The 23,537-nt window shown below is 58.5% G+C and overlaps 1 protein-coding gene across 6 annotated transcripts; it reads left to right on the top strand.

The window, feature by feature from the left end:
* Nucleotides 1–127: 127 nt before the first annotated feature.
* CLUH (clustered mitochondria homolog) lies at nucleotides 128–23,357 on the top strand. Of its 6 annotated transcripts, none has more exons than XM_021067626.2 (26): nucleotides 128–330; nucleotides 8,122–8,324; nucleotides 9,801–9,972; nucleotides 11,092–11,235; nucleotides 11,436–11,560; nucleotides 11,660–11,814; nucleotides 11,894–12,019; nucleotides 12,284–12,431; nucleotides 12,589–12,681; nucleotides 14,073–14,767; nucleotides 15,916–16,139; nucleotides 16,250–16,351; nucleotides 16,434–16,534; nucleotides 17,328–17,480; nucleotides 17,570–17,632; nucleotides 17,715–17,959; nucleotides 18,154–18,238; nucleotides 18,355–18,508; nucleotides 18,591–18,730; nucleotides 19,882–19,962; nucleotides 20,044–20,169; nucleotides 20,252–20,373; nucleotides 20,639–20,732; nucleotides 20,844–20,978; nucleotides 21,072–21,145; nucleotides 21,852–23,357. In XM_021067626.2, exons 1-26 carry the CDS (start codon nucleotides 231–233, stop codon nucleotides 22,036–22,038), a joined length of 4,047 nt encoding a protein of 1,348 aa, XP_020923285.1. In that variant the 5' UTR covers nucleotides 128–230; the 3' UTR covers nucleotides 22,039–23,357. The 6 variants fall into 6 exon arrangements, with proteins under 6 accessions (XP_020923285.1, XP_020923284.1, XP_084841469.1 ...); XM_021067625.2 differs by having other exon boundaries at nucleotides 16,247–16,351; XM_084985343.1 differs by lacking the exon at nucleotides 128–330 and adding an exon at nucleotides 1,079–1,139.
* The last annotated feature ends 180 nt before the right edge of the window (nucleotides 23,358–23,537 follow it).

The raw sequence follows: 23,537 nt of genomic DNA, 5'->3' as shown, positions 1-23,537 counted from the left end.
GTTGGTAGACGGCGAACAAGGCGCGGTGTATTTCGGCCCTCGCCGGCCTCCGTGGGCCGGGCCGGGCGCGAAGGCGGGACAGAGGCGCGGCGGTGGGGTCAAAGGCCACACGCGCACCACGTGGGCCGGTGACTCCGTCCTTCCCGCAGCGGCAGCGGCGCGCAGGGCACTTGGGTTAGTGGCGCGGCGGGCGGCGCGGACAGCCAAGCCGGACGCCCGCTCCCGCCGCCATGGTCATCAAAACGGACGAGTTACCGGCGGCCGCCCCGGCCGACAGCGCCCGGGAGCCCAGCTCGCAGGCCGGTGGCAAGGGGCGGCCAGGCGCGGCTGGTGAGCAGGGCTGGGGCCAGGGGGCAGCTGGGCGGGAGGCTGGACTGGGCCGAGCTGGCGGGTGGGTCCGGCGTTGCGCGGGGACCGCCGCCTTCCTTCCGCGCCTGGCCGGGTTGCATCTCGCCGGGCCCTGCACCGGGTGCCCCTGCCCTGAAGGTCACCTTCACTGTCGCCCCCGGCTGCGGCCCGGGCTTCGCACGTGGGGTCCCGGGGAGAACAGCGGCGGCGAGCATACGCGCGACTCACCGCGGGGACACGTGCGCGCACACGCGGTTTCGGGGTGCGCCGCCGAGGCAGGCGGACCAACTCGGCGGCCCCACCCCCTCCGCGCCTGGGCATGGGGAACTCTTCCCGCTGGGGTCACTTGACAACTTGCTCCGTCAGGCACCCACTTCGCGTCAGGATCGCAAACATTCCCTGGGCACAAGACTGCAGCTTTGCCAGTTAGAGTCAGCTTGGGACTTCTCAGGCTTGGTCTTTGGGAAGAGCGGGAGTTGGGGTGTGTGTTTAGTAAGGGAGCTTCTGTGATTCGTTGTCAGACGAAACAAGGCGTTAAGCCCAGATCTGCAGGATCTGATCGCGGTCCTGTTAGGAGTCTGCCTAGTAGGAAGACGGGGGCCGGGGCGCGGGGGGCGGGGGTTCTGCCTGTGTGTGGGGGCAAAGCCAAACTCCTTGGCAGGAGGTGGTGTTTGTGCCAGAACTTGATCATTAACTCACCTTATTGCGAAAAGTGGGTCAGCCCAGAGTTGCTGTTTTTAAGGCAAAGGTCAGCAGCGTGGAGTTGAGCTCCCTGCTTTCCACCATGGGGGGTATGTGGCATTGGCTTTGGGAGTGGCTGCAGCTTTTCTCGGGTGGGGCCTGCCTCTTCGTTTCTCCTGAGGCTCCTCTCTTCTCTCTATTCCTTCCATCACATCTCTGGTTCCAGCCTTGAGACTGGAAGCCCCTTCCCAGCCCCTGGGTTGTCATCTCCAAATCCTCCTCAGAGCCCCAGGGCTGGGTTGTGTCCCTCTCTGCCCTGGGTGACAGTGTGGGAGTGCAGAAATACCCCTGCCTCCGACTCCCTGTATCTCTCCTCAAAAGGGGCTTGTCGTCTTCATGTCCCTTCCCAGCTTGGGTGAGTCAGGACAGTGTTAGGGGGGCTCTAAGACCCTCTAGCTGATCACAGCCGGGTTACTGGTGGTGGGGGATAGGTCCTGTGGCAGTTTTGCTGATTGCCTAGAGAAGGCCAAGGTTTTGGGCAGAATGACAAATGTGGATGACTCCAGCCTGCCAGGCTTCACCCAGATGAGACTCTGAATCAGTGGTGCAGGCTAGATAAGAGGATGATTTCCCCTCTAGCAAAGAGACTGGAAGAGATGAAGCGACTTGCCCAAGGTCACACAGCAATTTAGCATTTGGATTTCTAGCTCACAGCCAGACTGCCAAGGCTGCCCCGGCCTGTCTCACCCGGAGCTGGGCGAGGCATGTTGGCTGGGATCATATACCGAGAACATAACGGCTAAAGAAGGGGGCAGAGGGTGTTGGAGGATTTCTCTGAGGGGCTCTGTCTGGGGCAGTGTGGGTTAGGAGGGGATACAGCTGTTCATTTTGGGGAAACTGGCAGCATACTAACTAGCAGGTGGAGCATTGGCTCCCTAAGTCTCTGGGAACCTAGTACAGAGGTAGGACTTGCATCAGAGCCGACAGACCATGTTAAAAGGAGGAGGGGACTTAATGGAGATCCCCAGAGGCCCTCAGCCCGGCTTCTTGACCTCAGAACCTAGCTCCGGACGATCTCTAGTCCCTCGGAGGAGGTGATCAAGGCTTTTGGCGGGGGAGACATAGGATCAGTTACTTTTTTGGGGATAAAGCTGCATTTAGGGGTTAAGAGAACGGGCAGGTTTTTCAAGTTCATGGTGGTATGTTGAGTTCCTTCTGCCTAGGGTCAGGCTCCTTGGAGTTGAGGCCCAGAGCAGCGGGGGAGAGGGCCGGCAGACTGGAGGGGAGCTTGCGTGCTTCGGGGAGCTCCTGGACAGAGCCCTCATAGCTCTCCTGGGAAGGTCTGAGCAGAGCAGCTCAGGGAACACTGGACCCTCCCCAAACCCTGCAGACCTGCTTCTGGCCCCTGGTGGGGATGGGAAGGAGGCAGACAGCTGCATTCTGGGGGTCTTCTTTAGGATGCCTCCTCCCCTCTGCCCCCTTTTCCCTTGAAGCCCCAGGTTTCTGAGCTGGGGTGATATGCCTTCTGAGGCTTTACTTCCTGCTGGAGCCTCACCTGCTGAGGTTTTGTAGGGGCGGGGCCTGGCCCTGGCACAGTCTACTGAGTGAGGCATGCCAGGCTGGGGAACGTGCAAGGCACCTGGGCTGCCTGTGTTTCCTCTCTGACTCCTTTCTGCTGCCTGTGGGGTCCCTTTGCTCCCAGGATGAGGCAGGGCTCTTCATCCAGTGAAGACTGGGAGGTGGGGCATATGCCATGCTGTTGGGGTGACCCCTTCCTTGTTCTGTGGAGGTTCTCCTTTCCCTCTCCCTGAAGCCCAGCTCCTCAGAGATGCCCCCTGGGGTAAGAGAAGGGGTGCCATCCCAGGGGTGTAGAGGCTTGGGGGTGTAGAGGAAGGGGGGGCTGTTTACCTGGTGGGTGCTTCAGCCTGGGGAGTGGCACTCAGAGCCCTGCGCTTGGGCAACTGATGAATGTGTTTTTTTCTTGACCTGGCTTGGTTGCCTTTTGCCTCTGTGACCTTGGGCAGCTTGCTTACTAACTTTCTGGAGCCTCAGTTTCCTCAAGTGAGAGGGTCTCTTCAAGCCGACGGAGGGGTCTGCTGTGGGCTCGGCCTAGATGAACGTTGGCTTTGTGGTAACCAGGATGCCCGTGGTTATAGCAGCTACTCCGGGGTCATTGCCAGGCAGATCTGCCCCACTGCCAGGCAAATCTGCCCCACCCTCGCCTCCAGAGGGTGGGAGTGTGTTTGGGGAGCCCAGTGGGAGAAGAGGGGCTCTGGGCCTTGGTACCACTGCTGAGTGTGCGCAGGCTAGAACCTGTGCTTGGGGGCTGCAGGGGGTTGAGAGCCTGCTGGGTGCCAGCCCTTCAGGGCTGCTGGGACGGGGCTGGACAGGAGGTGGGGCTGCCTAGAGGAAGCCTGGCTCCCCGCCCCCGCCCTGGTTAGTATGGATGCCGGAGCAGTTCTGCCTGGGCCCTGGCAACAAGTCAGAGGCCCTGGGAAGGCGCCCTGGCGAGGCTGGGCATGTTTCTTCTCCACAGCCGCACGCACGGCCTTTGGCCTCTTGCTGCCAGCTCTGTTTCCCCAGGGGAGAGACTTGGTTTTCTCTTGGCAGCGCGGGGGCTGCTGGGAAGGGGAGCCAGAGCCTGCCAGCTTCTTGGTGGAGCAGGAGGCCTGAGGCACGGGTGCAGTTGTCCTCTGGGAGTCAGGGGACCCATCCCCCCTCCCACCAGAACTAGTGCCTCTCAGGAAGGGAAGGGCTGCCAGGTCACCTGCAGGGGGCAGCACGAGCCAGAGGCCCCCGGCCAGCCACTGGACCCAGTAGGCGGGCGGGGTGCTCGGTGCAGCTGGTGGACCGGGGGTAGCCACTTCATGGCCTGGGCCTGGGTCTGCGCCAGCTGTTGCCGGCAGCTGGCTGAAGTGGTCCTGCCCACCCCTAGTGGGGTTGGGGCTGAGGAAAGGACCCCCTTGCTGGGACCTGTCCCCTCAATCCTGAGGGGCCCAGGTACCCCAAACGCTGAGTCCTCCTGCCCCCCTAGCAGCTTCACCAGCAGTGACCCCCTTTTGGAGGCATGCAGGAAGGTGGGCCTGAGCACTGGTGGCACTTCCACCTGGGGTCCTGGAGCCACCGAAGCTTCCTGGCCGGCGACCGTCCTTCTGGCCGACCTTGAGCAGGATGCAAGGCAGGGGGAGTGTGCCCTTCCCAGGGCCGCCCCAGCAGGCCTGGCCCCACTGAAACCCGAAGCCAGCTGGATCTCCAGCTCTGGGCCGACCAGCTGCATGGGGGCAAGGGTAGAGACAGAGGCTGGAACGAGGGGCACAGGCAGTGCTGGGCCTGAGCCGGAGACCTGGCCGCTTCGCTGCCATGGAGGTCCCATGACTTCAGAACCCAGGAGAGGGCAGCCACCGACCACACCAGGTGGGCTGTTGGGGGAGTGAGCCAGGTGGCTGGCCTCTTGAGGGGGGACCTTCACAGTCCTTTGGAGGAGAGAGGAGGGGCAGAGCGGGCTGTCCTAGGGGAGTGGCAGCCCCCTATATTCCTTCGAAATCTGATAGAGGATTGGGTACCCTGGGGCAGGAATCTGGTGCCGAGGTGCCTTCTGGGCAGGCTTTCTGGGCTAGGGACGGGGGGAGGGGGAGCTTGCGCCACTGGTCCCCTCCTCTCTGTCCCTGCCCAGACTCAGGGAGGCCAGGGCACCTGTCCGGGTCCAGGTCTCTGACTTCCCACTTGTGGCCTCTCATACCTGAAAGCTGCTATTCCATATTGGGTGGAGGCCCCCTGCTGCTGGGTCTCCACACCTCCACAGGGGTCCCCAGTTGGCAAAGCCTTGTTCAGGGACTCAGGGACGCAGCTGAGGGGAGACCGCCTCATTGTCTGCCACTCCCTTGGGTGCATATTGAAAGCTCACCATCCACCACCCTACTCCCCCGCTCCTGTCCTTGTCTGCTTCGTCATATAATTGCCCAACTTCTCCCTTTGGGGCCAGCCGCTCATTTCCCAGGGGCTTGTGGTTGCCCAGCCTGGCCTGTGGGCTCACTGGAAGGAAAGGTCCTTGTGTGTTCTTGGAGGTTTAACTTCAGGTTTGGAGAAGTTCTGGGGGGTAGGGTGACGATCGTCATTGTAGGTCCACAGCTGGCAGGAGTGAGGGCAGCGCATCCTCTAGGTAGGGGGCTCTCCCATCGGAAATTATGACTCTTGACCTTGGGCAAGGCTCTAAACTTCTTTGGGCCTCAGATGTCCTTATGTGGGGGAAGGAGGAGGGGACTATATCTGAGCTCCCGGCAGTTCTATTTATCACTAAGTTGAGGGGACACGGGGAAGAGAGAGTGGCTTCTCCCCACCCTTGTGGCATGCACTTCTGTGCCAGGCTTATCTGGACTTATCCCCTTTCCTGAGGCCCCTGCTCTGTGTTTCTGGTGGATCTGGGTAGAGCCCACACACCTCTGGGGAGATGCGCCCCATCCCCACTCCTTGCAGCTGGATAGGGAAGAGGAGGTGGGGTCTGGAGGGGCTGGGCTGGGATTCCGACCAGAGCTGGGTGAGCTGACCTGTCGGGAGCTCCCAGATAAGCATGAGGCTAGTTTCGCTGCCAGGTGGATCCTGGCTGGAAAGGCCTCGTGGGCTAAGTAGGCATCTAAGCAGGCCTGTGTTTTGCTGGTGGGGATATCCTCTGCTCCCCAGGGCCAGGAGCTCCTTTGTTTCCCTTCGTGCCTGGGGAGAAATGGAAGGTTTTGACACCTGCTCATTCTCTCTCCCCACAGCATGTGAGTCAGGTGCTGTTCACAGGGCTTTTACAGTAACTAACTCATTAATTCAGTGCCTTTCTATTGAGTGCGGAGAAGACCGGAGGAGAGAGATGGGAGCTGCTGGTGTGAGCAGCCACCCCGAGGGCAGCAGAACACATGCTCTGGGGACCGTGGGGAGGTGGTGATTCTGCTCTTAGGGTCATTGGTCAAGCTTCCAAGTAGAAGACTTACTTCACTGAGGCCATGACGGATGAGTAGGAGTCTGCCTGATGGAATGGTATCTGTGGGCAGCATAAACAAAAGCGCAGGCAGAAGGGAAGGTGTGTGCCCTGTTTTCAGGCTCTGAGTAATTTGGTGTGGCTGCGCCTTGATGGGGAGGACTGGCAGGAGCTGAGATGGACTTCAGGCTGGTGCCTGAGAGTGTTGACCTAAGACGTTCAGATCTTGTGAGCCGTGGGGAGTATTAGATGCTTCTGAGTAAGACTCTTTTTTTTTTTTTTGGACCACACCCTCGGCACGTGGAAGTTTCCAGATCAGAGATTAAGCCAAGCCACAGCAGCGACCCCAGCTGCAGCAAGGACAACACTGGATCCTTAACCCGCTGCGCCATAAGAGAACTTTTTTTTTTTTTAATATTTATTTGATTCTATGGATTTTCATTTAATCATACTAACCATTAATTTTGCAGAGTTACGATTCATTGAAACATTTTGTCTTTGTACTATGGTCACAGTAACAACTTGAAAAGCACTTTATTTAGGAAACAAGTTATCTCTAGGTACCAGAGTTTCGTTTGTAGAAGCACAACCGTTGTCTTTAGATCACCTTTAGCTACTCATTTAAGGAAATAGTCATACCATGAAAATTACTTACAGACTGTGAATATAAAACACGAGCAATTGATGAAGTTGCTCTAAGTATTTGTTCCCTACAGTTTCAGTGCTATTTTTTTCTCAAAAAGCTCCTGATACTTTTTTTCTAAATCGTACTCTGATAAACACTAGTTCTACAGTTGTGTCATAAAATACAGGCTTATTTTAAATACCTAAAAAGTATAGACTTAATAAGGAGAAAATTATATCACACATAATCATTCAAGGACAGCTAGTGAAATCTTTTGCGTCTTTTAGTCTTTCTATGGGTATAGATAGAAATGTACATAAACAGTTAGGACTTTAGTGCATATTCTGATTTTTTTTTTTTTTAATTGAAGCGCAGTTGATTTACAGTGTTGTGTCAGTTTCAGGTGTACAGCAAGTGGTGATCTTGAAATAGGGGAAATGGCCTGCAGCAGGGCTGTGGCTGCAGAGGCTGGTCCCGTGACCAGTTTTGAGATTAGGTTGGGAGAGCAGATAGGGTTGGGGGGGGCACTCACATAGCAGGGGCCCCTTTGTGGAGGAAGAGAAATTCCATGCTGAAAGGATGAGGCTTTGGTGAGGCCTAAGGGATGGCTGCATGTTGAAAAGCTGGTGAGGCCTGGATGGGTCCCGTGTGCTGGGAGGTGGGTGGTCATTTGAAGCCATGGGCGAGGGTGAGATGAAAATGATGAGAGACTGGGGCCCAGGGACACCCACAGTTGGCCTCCTGGGAGAAGGTGTAGCTGGAGAGGGAGGAACATGAGTATTGACATCCAGGAGTTCCCTTATGGCTACAGCTCGGGTTGCTGCTGTGGCAGGGGCTTCGTTCCTGGCCTGGGAACTTTTTGTTTGGCCCTTTTAGGGCCGCACCTGAGGCATATGGAAGTTCCCAGGCAAGGGATCAAATCGGAGCTACAGCTGCCAGCCTGCAGCACAGCCACAGCAACGCCAGATCTGAGCCTTGTCTTCGACCTACACCATAGCTCATGGCAACACCGGATCCTTAACCCACTGAGCAAGGCCAGGGATTGAACCTGTGTCCTCATGGATGCTAGTTCAATGGGAATTCCCTTAGCCTGGGAACTTCTGCATGATGCAGGTGCGATTCCCCGCCCCCGCCGCCCCCCAAGAAAAAAAGAGTATCAGTCTCCATCAGGGAAGAGGAGGAAGTGAGCAGGGTTTTGGGGGGGGGCATGTTGCTACCAAGAAGCCAAAGCAGACCCTTGGCTCTCAGGGTAGTGTTTGGTGACTCAGGAGAGTGGTCTGGGTGGTGTGCCCAGATGAATGCCAGATTGGTGGGCTGAGAAGCAAATGGGAAGTGAGAGCTGGGTGTAGAGGGGAGTAGGCAGTGGCCAGCAAGGGGAAGTTGTGTGCCCAGGGTGCAGTGGGACCAGAGTCTGGGGCAGGGCTGCATCTCTGGAGGACACAGGGATGGGAGGCAGGCCCACCTCATCAACGAGGCTGGCCTGACTCAGCTCTTCTTGTTCCCCCAGAGCTGCCATCAGTCATGCTATTGAACGGGGACTGCCCTGAGGGCCTGAAGAAGGAAGCGGGGGCCCCCGAACCACCCCGGGAAAATGGATTGGACGAGGCTGAGCCAGGAGAGGAGACCACTGGACAAGAAGTCATTGTCATTCAGGACACAGGCTTTTCTGTGAAGATCCTGGCTCCTGGGATTGAGCCCTTCTCCCTCCAGGTGAGATGGTGGAGGGGTTCCGTGGATCAGGGCCTTAGCCTGTCAGGACGAGGCTGGAAAGCCACGCTTTGTCCTTGCTCTGTCTGGCCTTCCCTGTGTTGCAGGCAGGAAATGGAGGGTCCTATGCCTTCCAAGGTCACTCAGCTGGCTTGGCGGATGTGGGAGTCCAGGTCCAGGCCATTGTCCCATGGCTGGCGGTGGATCCCAGCTGGGACTGCCAGCCCTGTTTGGGGAGCTCTAGGTAGGGACTGGGTGTAGTTGGGATCCCAGGGCTCCCCAGCCTTCTGTTCTGTGCCCTTGGGTAAGTTGCCTCACTGGCTGTGGTTTTGCCCTCTGCCTTAGAGGAGAGGGTTATAGGGCAGTCTTCAAGAGCAGAGCCAACCCAGAGGTCTTGCAAAATAGTAACTGCCTGGGGAGGCGAGACCCCTTTTGTCTTCTGGACCCACAGGTTTGAGCCTTAGAGCACACCTTCTGAAAGGAGGAAGGCATTTATCCTGGGGACCTTGGCGCTGGGCAAGGGAGGAGGCAGGGTTGCTATTTTCTTTCCCTTATTCTTATCCCTCCTGCTGCTCTGTTCAGGGCTTGCTCTTGGTCTGCAAGAATAGTCTAGGCCTGCACCTGTGTATATTCCCTGTGCCTGCTTTCTAGCCCACACACAGCTGCAGGTGGGCATGGTTTATATGGGCAGGACCTAGAATTTAAAATAAAAGCTGAAGTTCCCACCGTGGCTCAGCAGAAACAAACCTGACTAGCATCCATGAAGACACAGGTTTGATCCCTGGCCTTGCTCAGTGAGGTTAAGGATCCGTTGTGATTTTATCAGTCATGCATTGCCGTGAGCTGTGGTGTAGGTTGCAGACGAAGCTCATATCTGACGTGGCTGTGGCTGTGGCATAGGCAGGCAGCTACAGCTCCCATTTGACCCCTCTCCTGGGAACCTCCATATGCCCCAAGTACAGCCCTAAAAAGACAAAAAATAAATAAATAAAAGCCAAGGAGGGAGTTTCCATTGTGGCTCAGTAGTAATGAACCCGACTAGTATCCATGAGGATGTGGGTTTGATCCCTGGCCCCACTCAGTCGGTTAAGGATCTGGTGTTGCTGTGAACTGTGGTGTAGGTCACAGATGCAGCTTGAATCCAGCGTTGCTGTGGCTGTGGCGTAGGCCAGCAACTGTAGCTCCATTTTGACCCTGGGAATTTACGTGCACCTCAGGTATGGCCCTAAAGAGCAAAAAATAAATAAAAGCCAAGGAGTTCCCTGGTGGACTAGAGGTTAAGGATCTGGCATTGTCACTGCTGTGGCGAGGGTTTTGATCCCTGGCCTGGGAACTTCCACATACCACGGGCATGTCCAAAAAGTAAAATAAGATAAAAGAAAAGCGAAAGATGGGGAAACAGTATTTGCGGCATTGATTTCAGGGATCCAGGTACTGGGGAAAAACAGTATGTTTTCACCAGGGTCTTCTCCCTGGCAGGTGTCCCCCCAGGAAATGGTGCAGGAGATCCACCAGGTGCTCATGGACCGTGAAGACACATGTCACCGCACCTGCTTCTCCTTGCACCTGGACGGCAACATGCTGGACCACTTCTCAGAGCTGCGCAGTGTGGAGGGGCTGCAGGAGGGCTCGGTGCTACGCGTGGTGGAAGGTTTGTCTAGAAGTCAGGTGGCCTGAAGGTGAGGGGTGGCACACCAGGAGCCGGGGCCGGGCAGCACTCCCCGCACCCCCTCCCCCTGGTGTCTTGGTATCTGTGTCACAGAGGAGCATATGGTGGCTCAGGGCATATCGAACTTGAGGTGGCACTGGACACAGGTCTGCATCTCAGCTGTCACAAGTGCATCCTCCAGCTTCATGGGTTAAATATCAGAGTCGTGATTTAAAACAAAACAAAACAAACACAAAAAACCAGTACCAAGCACTTGAGATTAGCCTGTTCAAATTTTATAGAGATAAAAGTTCAATCTGTTAAGGAAACTCAGGTTTCACACCTCTCCAAAAGGGAAGTTAGGCCGGCGTGGAGCCATCCGCTGGTGTTGGTGAGGCTGATTTGTTTGTGAAACAAAAGGTCCTGTGAACTTGGGTCACCTGCCGGGAGGTAGCTCAGCGGTTCCAAGCGTGTCAGCCAAAGAGCAAATGTGGGAAAAGTGTAACTCAGCTGTGCCCAGACTTGCCTGATCACAAGAACCTCCCTCTTCCCCAGAAGCACCCTCATTACAACTCACAGAACAGGCCCTGCACCGTGGGTTAAAGGATCCGGCATTGCTGCAGCTGTGGCATAGGTCGCAGCTGTGGGTCAGATTCAGTCCCTGGCCCGGGAACTTCCATGTGCCACGGGTGCAGCCATTAAAAAAAAAAATGGCACAAAACACATGGTGGGGAGCAGCGTTATAGTTTGGGGTCCTGTAAGTCTGAGGGCTGCCCTGGGTGAGGAACAGGACTGAGTCCACGGGGACCCCGAAGCTCCACTGGCCTGCCCACCCATGACACTCAGACAGAGAGTAGGGGGCTTCTCTGGGCTCCCTGAGGCTTGTGCGTGCACTTCCAGGGAGGGACATTTGCTCTTTGGCAGAAGGTTTTTGGCAAACAAGGATCCCTGCCTAACGCCAGGCAGATGTGTGTTGAAAGCTGAACTCCAGCTTAGGGTTCATTGCGGCATTTGTAGCTGAAAGCCTGAAAAGTGAAAATGAAGACCACCTCAGGGAGGGCCGTGGCTGACTTCTCTTTGGTTGGTGCCCCGGTAACGCCCTGTCCCTCCCTCTCCCGTCAGAGCCATACACGGTGCGAGAGGCCCGAATCCACGTGCGCCACGTTCGAGACCTGCTCAAGAGCCTGGATCCGTCCGATGCCTTCAACGGGGTTGACTGCAACTCCCTGTCCTTCCTGAGCGTCTTTACCGATGGCGACCTGGGAGGTGCCCAAGGCGTTGGGGCCGGAGTCTGGGCAGAGGGGCCGGGAGCATGTTGGCCCGGGGCTGGGGCGGGGGAAGAGGGCCGGGCAGGCCTTCCCACCTGGAGGAAAGCAGAGCTGCAGGCGCCCAGATTAGGGCCGCTTTCGCCAGGGAGGTGGTTGGCCCATGGGTGGCCCTGTGCTGACCAGCCTTGGGTCCCTCAGACAGCGGGAAGCGGAAGAAGGGCTTGGAGATGGACCCCATCGACTGTACGCCACCTGAGTACATCCTTCCAGGGAGCCGGGAGCGGCCGTTGTGTCCCCTGCAGCCCCAGAACCGTGATTGGAAGGTGGGACTCACGGAGCAGAGCTAGGGAGCAGGTCTCTGGTGGGGCAGAGAATCGCCACCCCAGGAGGCCTGGCCCGCTGACGCTTGGCCATTCCTGCAGCCCCTGCAGTGCCTCAAAGTGCTCACCATGAGCGGTTGGAATCCACCCCCGGGGAACCGCAAGATGCACGGGGACCTCATGTACCTGTTTGTGATCACGGCAGAGGACCGGCAAGTCAGCATCACAGCGTCCACTCGGGGCTTTTACCTGAACCAGTGAGTGCCTGTGCAAGCCCGTTCCGGGTCTGGGCAGCTGCTCGGGGCGCCCTGTGCCGTGACCACCCTCTCCCCTCAGGTCCACAGCATACCACTTCAACCCCAAGCCTGCCAGCCCCCGCTTCCTCAGCCATTCCCTGGTAGAGCTGCTCAACCAGATCAGCCCGACCTTCAAAAAAAACTTTGCTGCCCTGCAGAAGAAAAGGTAGGGCTTTGGCCTGTCTGTCCCTCGTCTTACATCCTGCAGGGGGTGGACGAACCAGCAATTTTGCATTAAGAAGTTGCGCCCCCAGCACCCTAGAGCCTCCCTTTAGGTAACTGTCAGCCTGCCCAGGACAGCACGTCTGGGACAGACTCCCGTTTGCTTCTCCTGGACTCCCTGGGGACAGGGCCTTGGTGGGGAGATGCCAGAGCCAGTGGGGTCTTGGAGAGAGGCCCAGCTGCCCCATCTCCCCTCCACCTGCCGCAGGGTCCAGCGCCACCCGTTCGAGAGGATTGCCACCCCGTTCCAGGTGTACAGCTGGACGGCACCCCAGGCGGAGCATGCCATGGATTGCGTGCGAGCAGAGGACGCCTACACCTCCCGGCTGGGCTACGAGGAGCACATTCCCGGACAGGTGCCTGCCCTGGGTTTCTGCCTTCCCTCCCCTGGTGGGGGCCGGGCTGGGTCTGGGCGCCTGTGGGCCTGGCTGTGGGGAGGCAGGAGAAGGGTCTGCTCTGAGCAGGTTATGGGGCTCCGGCTGAGCCAGCGTCTCCCTCCCCGTCCCTCTGCAGACCCGGGACTGGAATGAGGAGCTGCAGACGACTCGGGAGCTGCCCCGGAAAAACCTGCCGGAGCGGCTGCTGCGAGAAAGAGCCATATTCAAGGTGCTTGCTCGGAAGGCAGGGATGGGCCATCAGGGAACCCTGCAGGGCGTTCTGCTAGCCTTCTCTCCCCTGGCAGCTCCTTTGGCTGGCCTGAGTCCGTGGGCTGAACAGGGGACCAGGGGACTCTCCTCCAGGGTGGGCTGAGTAACAAAGGCCCCTGCCAGCTTCCCTCCCAGCACACCCACGTGGGGCCCTCACCTGGGCACGCTGCACTCCTGTGAGGTCAGTGCTTTTCCTGAGACAGAGAGATGAGGGAAATGTAGTGCTTTCAAAAAAAGTTAAGTTTAGGAGTTCTGTCGTGGCCTAGCGGAAACGAATCCGACTAGGAATCATGAGGTTGAGGGTTTGATCCCTGGCATCGCTTAGTGGGTTAAGGATCCGGCGTTGCTGTGCCTGTGGCCTAGGCTGGCAGCTATAGCCCCGATCCAACCCCCAGCCCGGGAACCTCCCTATGCTGCAGGTGCCACCCTGTGAAAGCAAAAAAAAAAAAAAAAAGTTTAGGGAGTTCCCGTTGTGGCGCAGTGGTTAACAAATCCGAATAGGAACCATGAGGTTGTGGGTTCGATCCCTGGCCTTACTCAGCGGGTTAACGATCCGGCGTTGTCGTGAGCTGTGGTGTAGGTCGCAGAATGCGGCTCGGATCCTGTGTTGCTGTGGCCATGGTGTAGGCCAGCGGCTATAGCTCCAATTACACCCCTAGCCTGGGAACCTCCATATGCCGCAGGAGCGGCCCAAGAAATGGCAAAAAGACCAAAAAAAAAAAAAAAAAAAGTTTAAAATCTTCCATAATTTTATTGCCTAGAGATGATAATGGTGAAAATAAGATCTAAATGGCCCGGGTGCTCATTTTGCTAGAGGTGGCCAGGTGTCGTGCGGGTATTACCTCTTGTAATCTTCTGGATGCCATACTTTTGTGTCACTGTTTTATGTGTGTGTGTGTGTGCGCATAATACAATTATTTTACTGATTTTTACAATCAAGTATTGCCAACTAGCGTGACTTCCACTCACATGTTGTTAAAAACAAAAGCATATTTCCTTGGTATTTTCAATAATGCACTGTACAATAAAGTTAGAACTTAAAATGCACCCTGATTAATTATGCACATTGGGAATATTTAACAAAGCATAACAGATAATTTGGCTCCTTCCGTGTCACTGTTTTATGATGATGGATCCTAGACACCCCCCCCGCCCCGCACCCCAGGCCTCATGCTCCCTGTTAATCACCACCCTCTGCTCTCTTTCGACACCTTATACGTGTCCAAGCGGGTTTCTCGCTTTTCGAATGTGAGGAAACTGCCTCCTGCTTCGCCCCAGCAGCCCTGGGTGAGCTTGGCCAGGGGGAATGAACCCTGAGGCTCGCTCACTCTCCCGCCCTCGGACCCCCAGGTGCACAGCGACTTCACAGCGGCAGCCACGCGGGGCGCCATGGCGGTCATCGACGGCAACGTGATGGCCATCAACCCCAGCGAGGAGACCAAGATGCAGATGTTCATCTGGAACAACATCTTCTTCAGCCTGGGCTTCGACGTCCGCGACCACTACAAGGACTTCGGCGGGGACGTGGCGGCCTACGTGGCGCCCACCAATGACCTGAACGGCGTGCGCACGTACAACGCCGTGGATGTGGAGGGGCTGTACACGCTGGGCACGGTGGTGGTGGATTACCGCGGCTACCGCGTCACGGCCCAGTCCATCATCCCCGGCATCCTGGAGCGCGATCAGGAGCAGAGCGTCATCTACGGCTCCATTGACTTTGGCAAGACGGTGGTGTCTCACCCGAGGTACCTGGAGCTCTTGGAACGCACGAGCCGGCCCCTCAAGATCCTGAGGCACCGGGTGCTCAACGACCGGGACGAGGAGGTGGAGCTCTGCTCCTCCGTGGAGTGCAAGGGCATCATCGGCAACGACGGGCGCCACTACATCCTCGACCTGCTGCGCACCTTCCCCCCCGACCTCAACTTCCTGCCCGTGCCCGGCGAGGTGTTGCCTGAGGAGTGCACCCGCGCCGGCTTCCCCCGCGCCCACCGCCACAAGCTCTGCTGCCTGCGCCAGGAGCTGGTGGACGCCTTCGTGGAGCACAGGTGGGGAGTGCGGGCGGGTGGCTGCATCCTTCCCGGTGGCCCAGGGGCTGAGCCTTGACGGGAGAGGCTTTGAAAAGTGAAGAGCGTGGCGTTCCCCGGTGGTTAAGGACTCCGGGTTGTCACTGCTGTGGCTTGGGTCACTGCTGGGACTTAGGTTCCATCCCTGGCCTGGGAACTTACTTACGCTTTAAGTGTGGTGGGGAAAAAAAAGTGAGGAGGAGCTAGCTGTGGCCACGCTCTTCTCGGTCCCAGCGCCACCCGCTGTGACTTCTGGCTCCTCCATACAGACAACCAGGAGCTTTGTAGGAATCAAAAACTAGCAAATGGGAGTTCCCATCGTGGTACAGTGGTTAACGAATCCGACTAGGAACCATGAGGTTGTGGGTTCGATCCCTGGCCCCGCCCAGTGGGTTAAGGATCTGGTGTTGCTGTGAGCTATGGTGTGGGTCACAGACGCGGCTCGGATCCCTCATTGCTGTGGCTCTGGCGTAGGCTGGTGGCTACAGCTCCGATTCAACCCTTTGCCTGGGAACCTCCATATGCCGCAGGAGCGGCTCAAGAAATGGCAAAAAGACAAAAAACAAACAAAAAAAAACCTAGCAAATGGTCAGACCATTACCTTTCAACTAGAGTAGTGCTGTTCCCTTAAGGAGCACATGGCAATCAGCTGGGGTATTTTTGAATCTCCTCATGCCAGGGGCCTGGAGGAAGGGCAGGGGGTGTCCCTGCCACTGTCGTTTAGTGCTCAGGAGTCAACCCATCAACTTTCTACTGCCACAAGAAAAGCTTTCTTTCAAAGTGCCAGTGGGGTTCCTGGCAGTCTTGGAGCCCTGGGCTCTGTGGTGAGCCACTCTCCCCAACACCTAGCTGTGCTCTTGCTGTCTGGGAAGATCTCTGTTTTTGCTGTGACCTGCTGCCCTCTGCTAGAATTGCTGGGATGGCAGATGCACACATGCACTGACACTTGCACACTGGGCAGGACGGGGCCCCAGGCCAGCAGGGTGCCCTGCCCAACATCCCTTAACCCCGGCGGGACAGGAGCTGAGGCCTGGCTGTGGTCTCCACAGCCAGCAGGGATCTGCTGGCTGGCAGAGCTGCTTGATAGCCTCCTCTCCCATCCCCGCTCTGCCCCATCCACTGTGCTCTAGGTACCTCCTCTTCATGAAGCTGGCGGCCCTGCAGCTGATGCAGCAGAAGGCCAGCAAGACGGAGAACCCCACATCCCTGGAGAACGGCAGTCCCCCCTCCTCAGAGTCCAAGCCTGAAGACCCTCCAGCACCCGAGGCGGGAAGCAAGGAAGAGGGCAGCAGTGCCAGTGGCCTGGCTAAGGTGAAGGAGCTGGCGGAGACCATCGCTTCGGATGATGGGACAGGTGGGGCTGCTGCGGCTGTAGGGGGAGCCCCAGGCCAGGGGAGGCTCGGGCCACTGCCCCAGCAGTGGGAGAGTGGGGCTGCCTCCCAGCGGGCTGTGTCTCCACAGCAGACCCTCGGAGCCGAGAGGTGATCCGCAATGCGTGCAAGGCAGTGGGCTCCATCAGCAGCACGGCCTTCGACGTCCGCTTCAACCCTGACATCTTCTCGCCAGGTGAGTGGACCTCTAGGGCTCCAGTGTTGGTTGGCCTGTCTGCCCACCTGCCTGGCTCATGCCTCTGCCCCCCCCCCCACAGGGGTTCGCTTCCCCGAGTCCTGCCAGGAGGAAGTTCGGGACCAGAAGCAGCTGCTGAAAGATGCCGCTGCCTTTCTGCTCTCCTGCCAGATCCCCGGCTTGGTGAGGGCAGGGGCAGGGTGGGAGGCTGCTCAGGGGTGCTGTTATGGGTGCTGGGGCCTCTCTGAAGGATAAGGATCCTTCGCAGGAGTGACTTAGGCCTGTTGACCCCCCCGGGGCAGGCAGGGTGGAGTTCTCATCCCCAGAAGGAGGCAGCTGGCACAGAGGGGCCGAGGGAGGCAATGGGTTCTGCTCCGTTCCCTGCCTCGTGGGCTGGCAGCTGGGGTCTGGTCCTAAAAGTCCCTATGTGATGGGGTGGCTGACACAGGGGTGGGGTCATCTTCCCTCCCCACCAGCTTTATACCTAGGCCCTGTGGATGACCGGGTGCTCGCTCCTTACTGAGGCAGCCCTGAGCTCAGGTGCCATGCTTGTCCCCTGATCTTTGAGCCAAGCCCACAGTGCCAACTGCCCCAGACCCCTGCAAGGCTTGGCACGGCCGCCAGGTGAAGCAGTGGTACTTGTTCCTTTGCGATTGCTCCCAGGGGAGCCCGTGCTGCTGCTGCACTGGGCTCTCACCTGTGCAGCTTCCTCAGCCCCGCTTCCCCGCCGGGCAGGCCCAGCAGTACAGGGCTGACGAGGCCTCTGCAGAAGACCGGGGGCAAGGTCTCGAGTCCTTGCTGCTTTCTCTCCTTCCCTCTTCCTGTCTGGGAGCTGGGGTCTTAGGCCCCTTCTTCCCTCAGGGCCTCAGGGCCGCGTGAGCTCCCTGAGGAAGAGCTGGGGTGGGAGGAAGCAGAGGGCCAGGGTGGGAGGAAGCAGAGGGCCGGGGCTGGGGGCCTGACCTGCTGCGGCCCGCAGGTGAAGGACTGTGCAGACCACGCGGTGCTGCCCATGGATGGGGCCACGCTGGCCGAGGTGATGCGCCAGCGTGGCATCAACATGCGCTACCTGGGCAAGGTGCTGGACCTGGTGCTCCGGAGCCCAGCCCGGGAGCAGCTGGATCACATCTATGTGAGTGGTGCCCAGGGCGGCTCTGAGCTGGTGGGGCTGGGCTGGAGGCCTGGGGTCTGACTCAGATTCCCCTCCCTGAACCCTTGCAGAAAATTGGCATCGGGGAGCTCATCACCCGCTCTGCCAAGCACATCTTCAAGACGTACTTACAGGTACTGCTGCTCCTGCCCTAGCCCGGGTCATGGGGATGTCGGGGGAGCCCAGGGGGTGACATTGATCCAACCTCCCTCACAGGGGGTCGAGCTCTCGGGGCTCTCGGCCGCCATCAGCCACTTCCTAAACTGCTTCCTGAGCTCCTACCCCAACCCTGTGGCTCACCTGCCTGCCGACGAGCTGGTCTCCAAGAAGAGGAACAGGCGGAGGAGAAACCGGCCCCCAGGGGCAGCGGATAACACAGCCTGGGCGGTCATGACCCCCCAGGAGCTTTGGAAGAACATCTGCCAGGAGGCCAAGAACTACTTTGACTTCAGCCTCGAGTGGTGCGTGAGCGGGTGCTGGGGTGTTTGGTCCAGCAGGGGAACGGGGTGAGGGGGAAGGGGTGAGCTGTGGAGGACCACTTGTTTGGGGAGTGGGCAGGGGAACTGGGAGGGGGCTCTTCGTGTGGGTGGAGAGCCTGTGGAGAAGGGGTGGACGGGCACCGAGCTGCTTGGGCCCACCTGCCCCTCCTCCCCAGTGAGACCGTGGACCAGGCCGTGGAGATCTACGGGCTGCAGAAGATCACGCTGCTGCGGGAGATCTCCCTGAAAACCGGAATCCAGGTGGGCCCGATGCAGGGTCCCGCAGGGTCCCCAGGGCCGGGGGGGACATGTGGGGGGTGGTCTGGCCATTTGTGCCTGGGCTGAGGATGCCTGTGGGTGTTGGGCTGCGTCCCCAGATCCTGCTGAAGGAGTACAGCTTCGACAGCCGTCACAAACCCGCGTTCACGGAGGAGGACGTGCTCAACATCTTCCCTGTGGTCAAACACGTCAACCCGAAGGCCTCGGATGCCTTCCACTTCTTCCAGAGCGGGCAGGCCAAAGTGCAGCAGGGTGCGTGGCAGGTGCTGCCAGGGGGAGGGGAAGGGTCCCCCCTGGGGCTGGCCCTGACCTTCCACCCTCGGGTGCCCTGCAGGCTTCCTGAAGGAGGGCTGTGAGCTCATTAACGAGGCGCTGAACCTGTTTAACAACGTGTACGGAGCCATGCACGTGGAGATCTGCGCCTGCCTGCGCCTCCTCGCCCGCCTCCACTACATCATGGGTGACTACGCCGAGGTGGGCCTTGTGCACCCTCTGGGCTGCCAGCAGAACCTGGCGCTTGGACCTGGCACGGGGGGTGGTGAGGGAAGGAGCCTGTGTGTTTTCACCTCCTGGGCAGCAGGAAGTAGGAGTCCAGGCCTCGAAACCGGAGCCCCTGTTATCCCAGAGGCCTGGTCTGCTGCCAACCTCCGGAGGAGCAGGTGGAGACTTGGGGCAGTGCCCGTGCCTGTCCGCACCACTGGAGAGCTGTGTTCTGGGGAGAGCTGCCGTACCCAAGGACAGAGTGGGAGTGATAGCAGGGCCTCCCTGAGTTCTGACTAGAATACCCAGTGCCTTGCAAGTGCTGTGCAAAGCTCCTGGGAGTCCGTGCTGTTGCCAGTAGCCATCCTGAGGCCTGGTAGTTGGCCCTGGGGCTTCAAGGGGCTGTTTCCTGAGCCAGGTGCACTGTATGTGCCCAATGCCCCCTCCAGCCATAGGTCTCTTGTTTTCTTTTGTCTGCGTGTGCCTTTTCTTATTATGAATGCTTTTAATTTTAGCATGATTTTAGATTTGTTATGTATGTGTGTATGTGTATAATGTGTACTTTAAAACATGAAGCAGTCTTCGTGGGGTATAGACTTCCATGGTCACAGCAGCTGAACTTGACCACTACCCGCTGCCTTTGCACAGAGTAAAACTAGAAATTGCAGTTAAAGGAGTTCCCGCTGTGGCTCAGCGGTAATGAACCTGACTAGTATCCATGAGGATGTGGGTTTGATCCCTGGCATTGCTCAGTGGGTTAAGGGTCTGAAGTTGCCATGAGCTGTGGTGTAGGTTGCCAACATGACCTGGATCCCGCGTTGCTATGGGTGTAGCCGGCAGCTGTAGTTCCCATTCAACCCCTAGCCTGGGAACTTCCATATGCTGCAGGTGAGGCCCTAGAAAAAAAATTGCTGCCGGAGGAGTTCTGGCCATTGTCTCCTTTGCGGCATGGGTTCAATCCTCAGCCCAGCGGAATGGGTTAAGGATCTGCTGTTGGGGCAGCTGTGGCATAGGTCACAGCTGTGGCTCAGGTTCAATCCCTGGCCCAGGAGCTAACATGCCCCGGGCTGTGACCAGTGCTTATGGGGCAGGCAGACTCAGGGAGGGGCACTACCACCGGGAATGACAGCCCCCAACTCCCCCAGGCCCTCAGTAACCAACAGAAGGCTGTGCTGATGAGTGAGCGGGTGCTGGGCATCGAGCATCCCAGCACCATCCAGGAATACGTGAGTAACCGCCGGGGGTAGGGCCTGCCCAGGTGGGTGGGGCCTGGGGGCCGCGGGGCCTGACGCGTCTGCGCCCCGCAGATGCACCTGGCCCTGTACTGCTTCGCCAGCAGCCAGCTGTCCACCGCCCTGAGCCTGCTGTACCGCGCCCGCTACCTCACACTGCTCGTGTTCGGGGAGGACCATCCTGAGATGGCGCTGCTGGACGTGAGTGCTGGGGAGGGGCAGCGGGACTAGGCTCCATCCCAGGGGAGTGGGAGCTGACCAGGGCCCTCCCGACTGCCCCCAGAACAACATCGGGCTGGTGCTGCACGGAGTGATGGAGTATGACCTATCGCTGCGCTTCCTGGAGAATGCGCTGGCCGTCAGCACCAAGTACCACGGGCCCAAGTCCCTCAAGGTGGCCCTCAGGTGAGGCTGTGCTGGGTTGGGGGCAGGGAGGCCCCGGGCCACAGGGTCCCAGGAAGTACTTGCATTGAGGGCGGGCATGGGATCCAGCGCTCTGTTCTCCACCTGACTCCTGAGGAACTTTCTCTCAACTTGCATCTCTTCTCTGCGACTTGCGCCTTCTTCCCCTCGGAGAGATTCCAGAGTGGGGTCTAGAGTAGTCCGCACCGCCCCCCATCAGCTCCCCACTCACGTCCCTCCCTCGCCCCCGCGCCGTGCCTCCCTACAGCCACCACCTCGTCGCCCGGGTCTATGAGAGCAAAGCCGAGTTCCGTTCAGCGCTGCAGCATGAGAAGGAAGGCTACACCATCTACAAGACGCAGGTGGGCAGCGGCGGCGGCGGCGGGCGGGGCTACGGCGGCGGCGGGCGGGGCTACGGCGGCGGCGGGCGGGGCTACGGCGCTGGGGTTCTTTAACCTCTCCCGCCCGTGCAGCTGGGCGAGGACCACGAGAAGACCAAGGAGAGCTCCGAGTACCTCAAGTGCCTGACCCAGCAGGCCGTAGCCCTGCAGCGCACCATGAACGAAATCTACCGCAACGGCTCCAGCGCCAACATCCCGCCCCTCAAGGTAGGCCCCCCACCCCCAACCCCGGCCGGGCCGGCTGCGCCCCAGCCCAGCCTTCTTCTGCCCGTGGTGGCTCACCCTTCCTGCTCCCCTCAGTTCACAGCCCCCAGCATGGCCAGCGTCTTGGAACAGCTGAACGTCATCAACGGCATCCTCTTCATTCCTCTCAGGTGAGGCATCCCGCCCCCCCTGAAAGCTGGCCTTTAGTTTCCTGGGTTTTTTAAACACATCCTGCACTGACATGGCTCAGAACGGAGAAGTTCGGCCGAGGGCTGAGGATGTCTTTGTGAATTCTTTGTGCATAATTGGGCAGACATAGATCTGTAATCTTTGCTTCCCCTTTTTTTTCCTTGGGCGCGAGATTGTAGCGAACCACGCACGTAGGTATTTCGGATTGTTTGGCGTCGGTAGGTAAACAGGGCCTCCGTGCTTTCTCTGGCCCCTGCTGTGTCTGTGGAGATGTGCCTTCATGCCGGGCCCTGAGCGGCCCTGGGCGACTCTCAGAAGCAGTGCTGCCTTCAGGGGGTCCTCAGTCCCAACTCCTGTCCTCCTGTGTGGGGCTTGGCTTCGGTCAGCTCAGCACGAGCGCTTTCACAGTGTACCTACTGTGTTGCACCCGCACCTGTTTCCTGGGTGTAATTGGCTGTAGGAGCGGCCAGAGTGCGGCGGGTTTGAACTGGGCGTGAAGGCTGAGTGAGAGCCAGGCCTTAACTGGAGGCTGTCAAGTGCGTGGAGTTGTTTTTCAGCACTCTCTGCTTTGGGGAAGGAAGCAAGCGCAGAGCCTGATCTTGTCCTAAGTTTAAGCAAAGCCAGTAGGGTGACGGAGGGCCCAGGGCCACTCTGATAGCCACCCTTCGCCCCCATCCTTCTGCTCAGCCAAAAAGACTTGGAGAATCTGAAAGCTGAGGTGGCACGGCGGCACCAGCTCCAGGAGGCCATCAAGAACAGGGATAAGGCTGAGGAGCCCATGGCCACTGAGCCAGAGCCAGCGGGGGCCTCAGAGGATGCGGCTTCCCAGCCTCCGGCTGCCAAGGACCCTTCTTCCCCGAGCTTGCAGGAGTAGAAAGGGAGAGACAGACGGACAGTCAGCTGCCCCGTTACCCAGTGATGCAGACTCCAGGAGAAGGGAGCACGCCCTGCACATCGGGAGAGGAAGCAAGTCCCTCTTCCTCCACGTTTCCAACCCCAACCCCACCCTCAGCATCCTCCTGGGACCCTGGCCTGGTGTGCCTGACCCCCCGAAAGATGTTCTTGCACTGGTTCAGTGAATATACGATGCAGAGGCCTAATCAAAGACATGTGAATGGAGTGTATGGGCATCAGTTCCCAGCTGGGGGGCAGGTGCCCCCTGGAGCCCCCCATCCTCAAGCAGGTGTGTGTGAGTGTGTCCATGCCGCGAGTGTCCTGATCCGTCCTTCCCAACTGTACATAGCCCCGAGCCGGTTCTGAGTGGGTGATGCGCAGATGAGATTTCTCAGGTCATTTGTATGTTTGACATTATGGCTGCTGCTTTTGCTGCCACTGCCCCTGGGCCTGACCTGGCTGAAAGTCCAGGTTTGAAGCCAAAAAAGAGGGGAGCTTTCCTGTGTCCTGGGAGAGGGAGCCAGAGCTCTGTGGCAGGGCTGGAGGGTTGAGGTGCACTTTAGTTTGTGGGGGGTGAGAGCCTCAGTGGCTTTATTACTAACTGTGGTTGGGCCTGGCCTGGCTGTGCTTGGGGTGGGGAAAGGGGTGGACTCCCCTGCGCCCAGCCCCAGCCTCTCTGCCCTTGGGCCCCAGCAGGAGGTGCTGCCTCCCTAACTTACTGCACCCCAGCTGGGGATAACCTGGGGGAGGGGTATAGTCTGAATGTATCCTCCCCATTGAACCTCAGCTGCCTGACGCACAGTGGGGGTGGGGGCGTCTAGGGGAACCAGGGCTGAGTCATGGGTCCTGGGGGAGAAGTTACAGATCCACAGGAGTGACTGTCACTTAACTTGTGGAACCCAGCTCCCTACCTGGTCCTTGTCTCCAAGCACCTTCTACAGAGAGGAGCTCTGAGGGTGGCAGAGGGGGTGCTGCAGAAGGGGGTGGCCCCCACGGGCCCCGGCTGCCCCTCCGCCGCCTGCCTGTGCCGCTTCTCTGTGCCTATTGTTGAGCCCTGATGGGTGGGGGGAGATGGCCACCCTTGGGAGCTGGAGGGAGCTGTCCCCGGGCTGGGGCATCTGCCTGGTGGCTTTGCGGGGAGCTGCTTATGGGTATGGTCTGTCCAAACACCGTGTTTCAAAGGGAGTGGGTGTGAGCTAGCAAGCGAGGCATCCCCACAGCTGATCAAGAACTTTTTCTTGTTTTTAAACCATCACGTCTTCATTTCACATTGGAATAAAGAGAGTTTTTGAAACCTGCTGCCCCAGTCTCCTGTGTGTTGTATACCAGTCTTGTGAGGGTGCTAGAAGTGCCAGCAATGGTACTAGTAAAAAAGTTTAAAGCGCAAAGTGTGAAATTAGGTCAAATACAAGGTTACCCTTATAACTGTCATGTAAGTGGGAGGAAAGCAGGTGGAGTCACAGGTAGCCGGCTAGGATT

Source organism: Sus scrofa, chromosome 12 (assembly GCF_054392235.1).
Source record: "Sus scrofa isolate SSC_HxYL_T2T_F1_AM1 chromosome 12, Sscrofa_HxYL_maternal_Yorkshire_Landrace_v2.0, whole genome shotgun sequence".
NCBI classification, from domain to species: domain Eukaryota; kingdom Metazoa; phylum Chordata; class Mammalia; order Artiodactyla; family Suidae; genus Sus; species Sus scrofa.
This window is presented reverse-complemented; position numbering and strand designations above follow the sequence as displayed.

Bases quoted from the DNA above. Each gene is read 5' to 3' on its own strand.
- CLUH (XM_021067624.2), top strand. From the start codon at position 3,897: ATGGCCTGGGCCTGGGTCTGCGCCAGCTGTTGCCGGCAGCTGGCTGAA. The intron at 17,481-17,569 runs GTGAGTGGTGCC...GAACCCTTGCAG, and splicing joins AGCAGCTGGATCACATCTAT to AAAATTGGCATCGGGGAGCT. The intron at 20,733-20,843 runs GTGGGCAGCGGC...CCGCCCGTGCAG, and splicing joins ACACCATCTACAAGACGCAG to CTGGGCGAGGACCACGAGAA.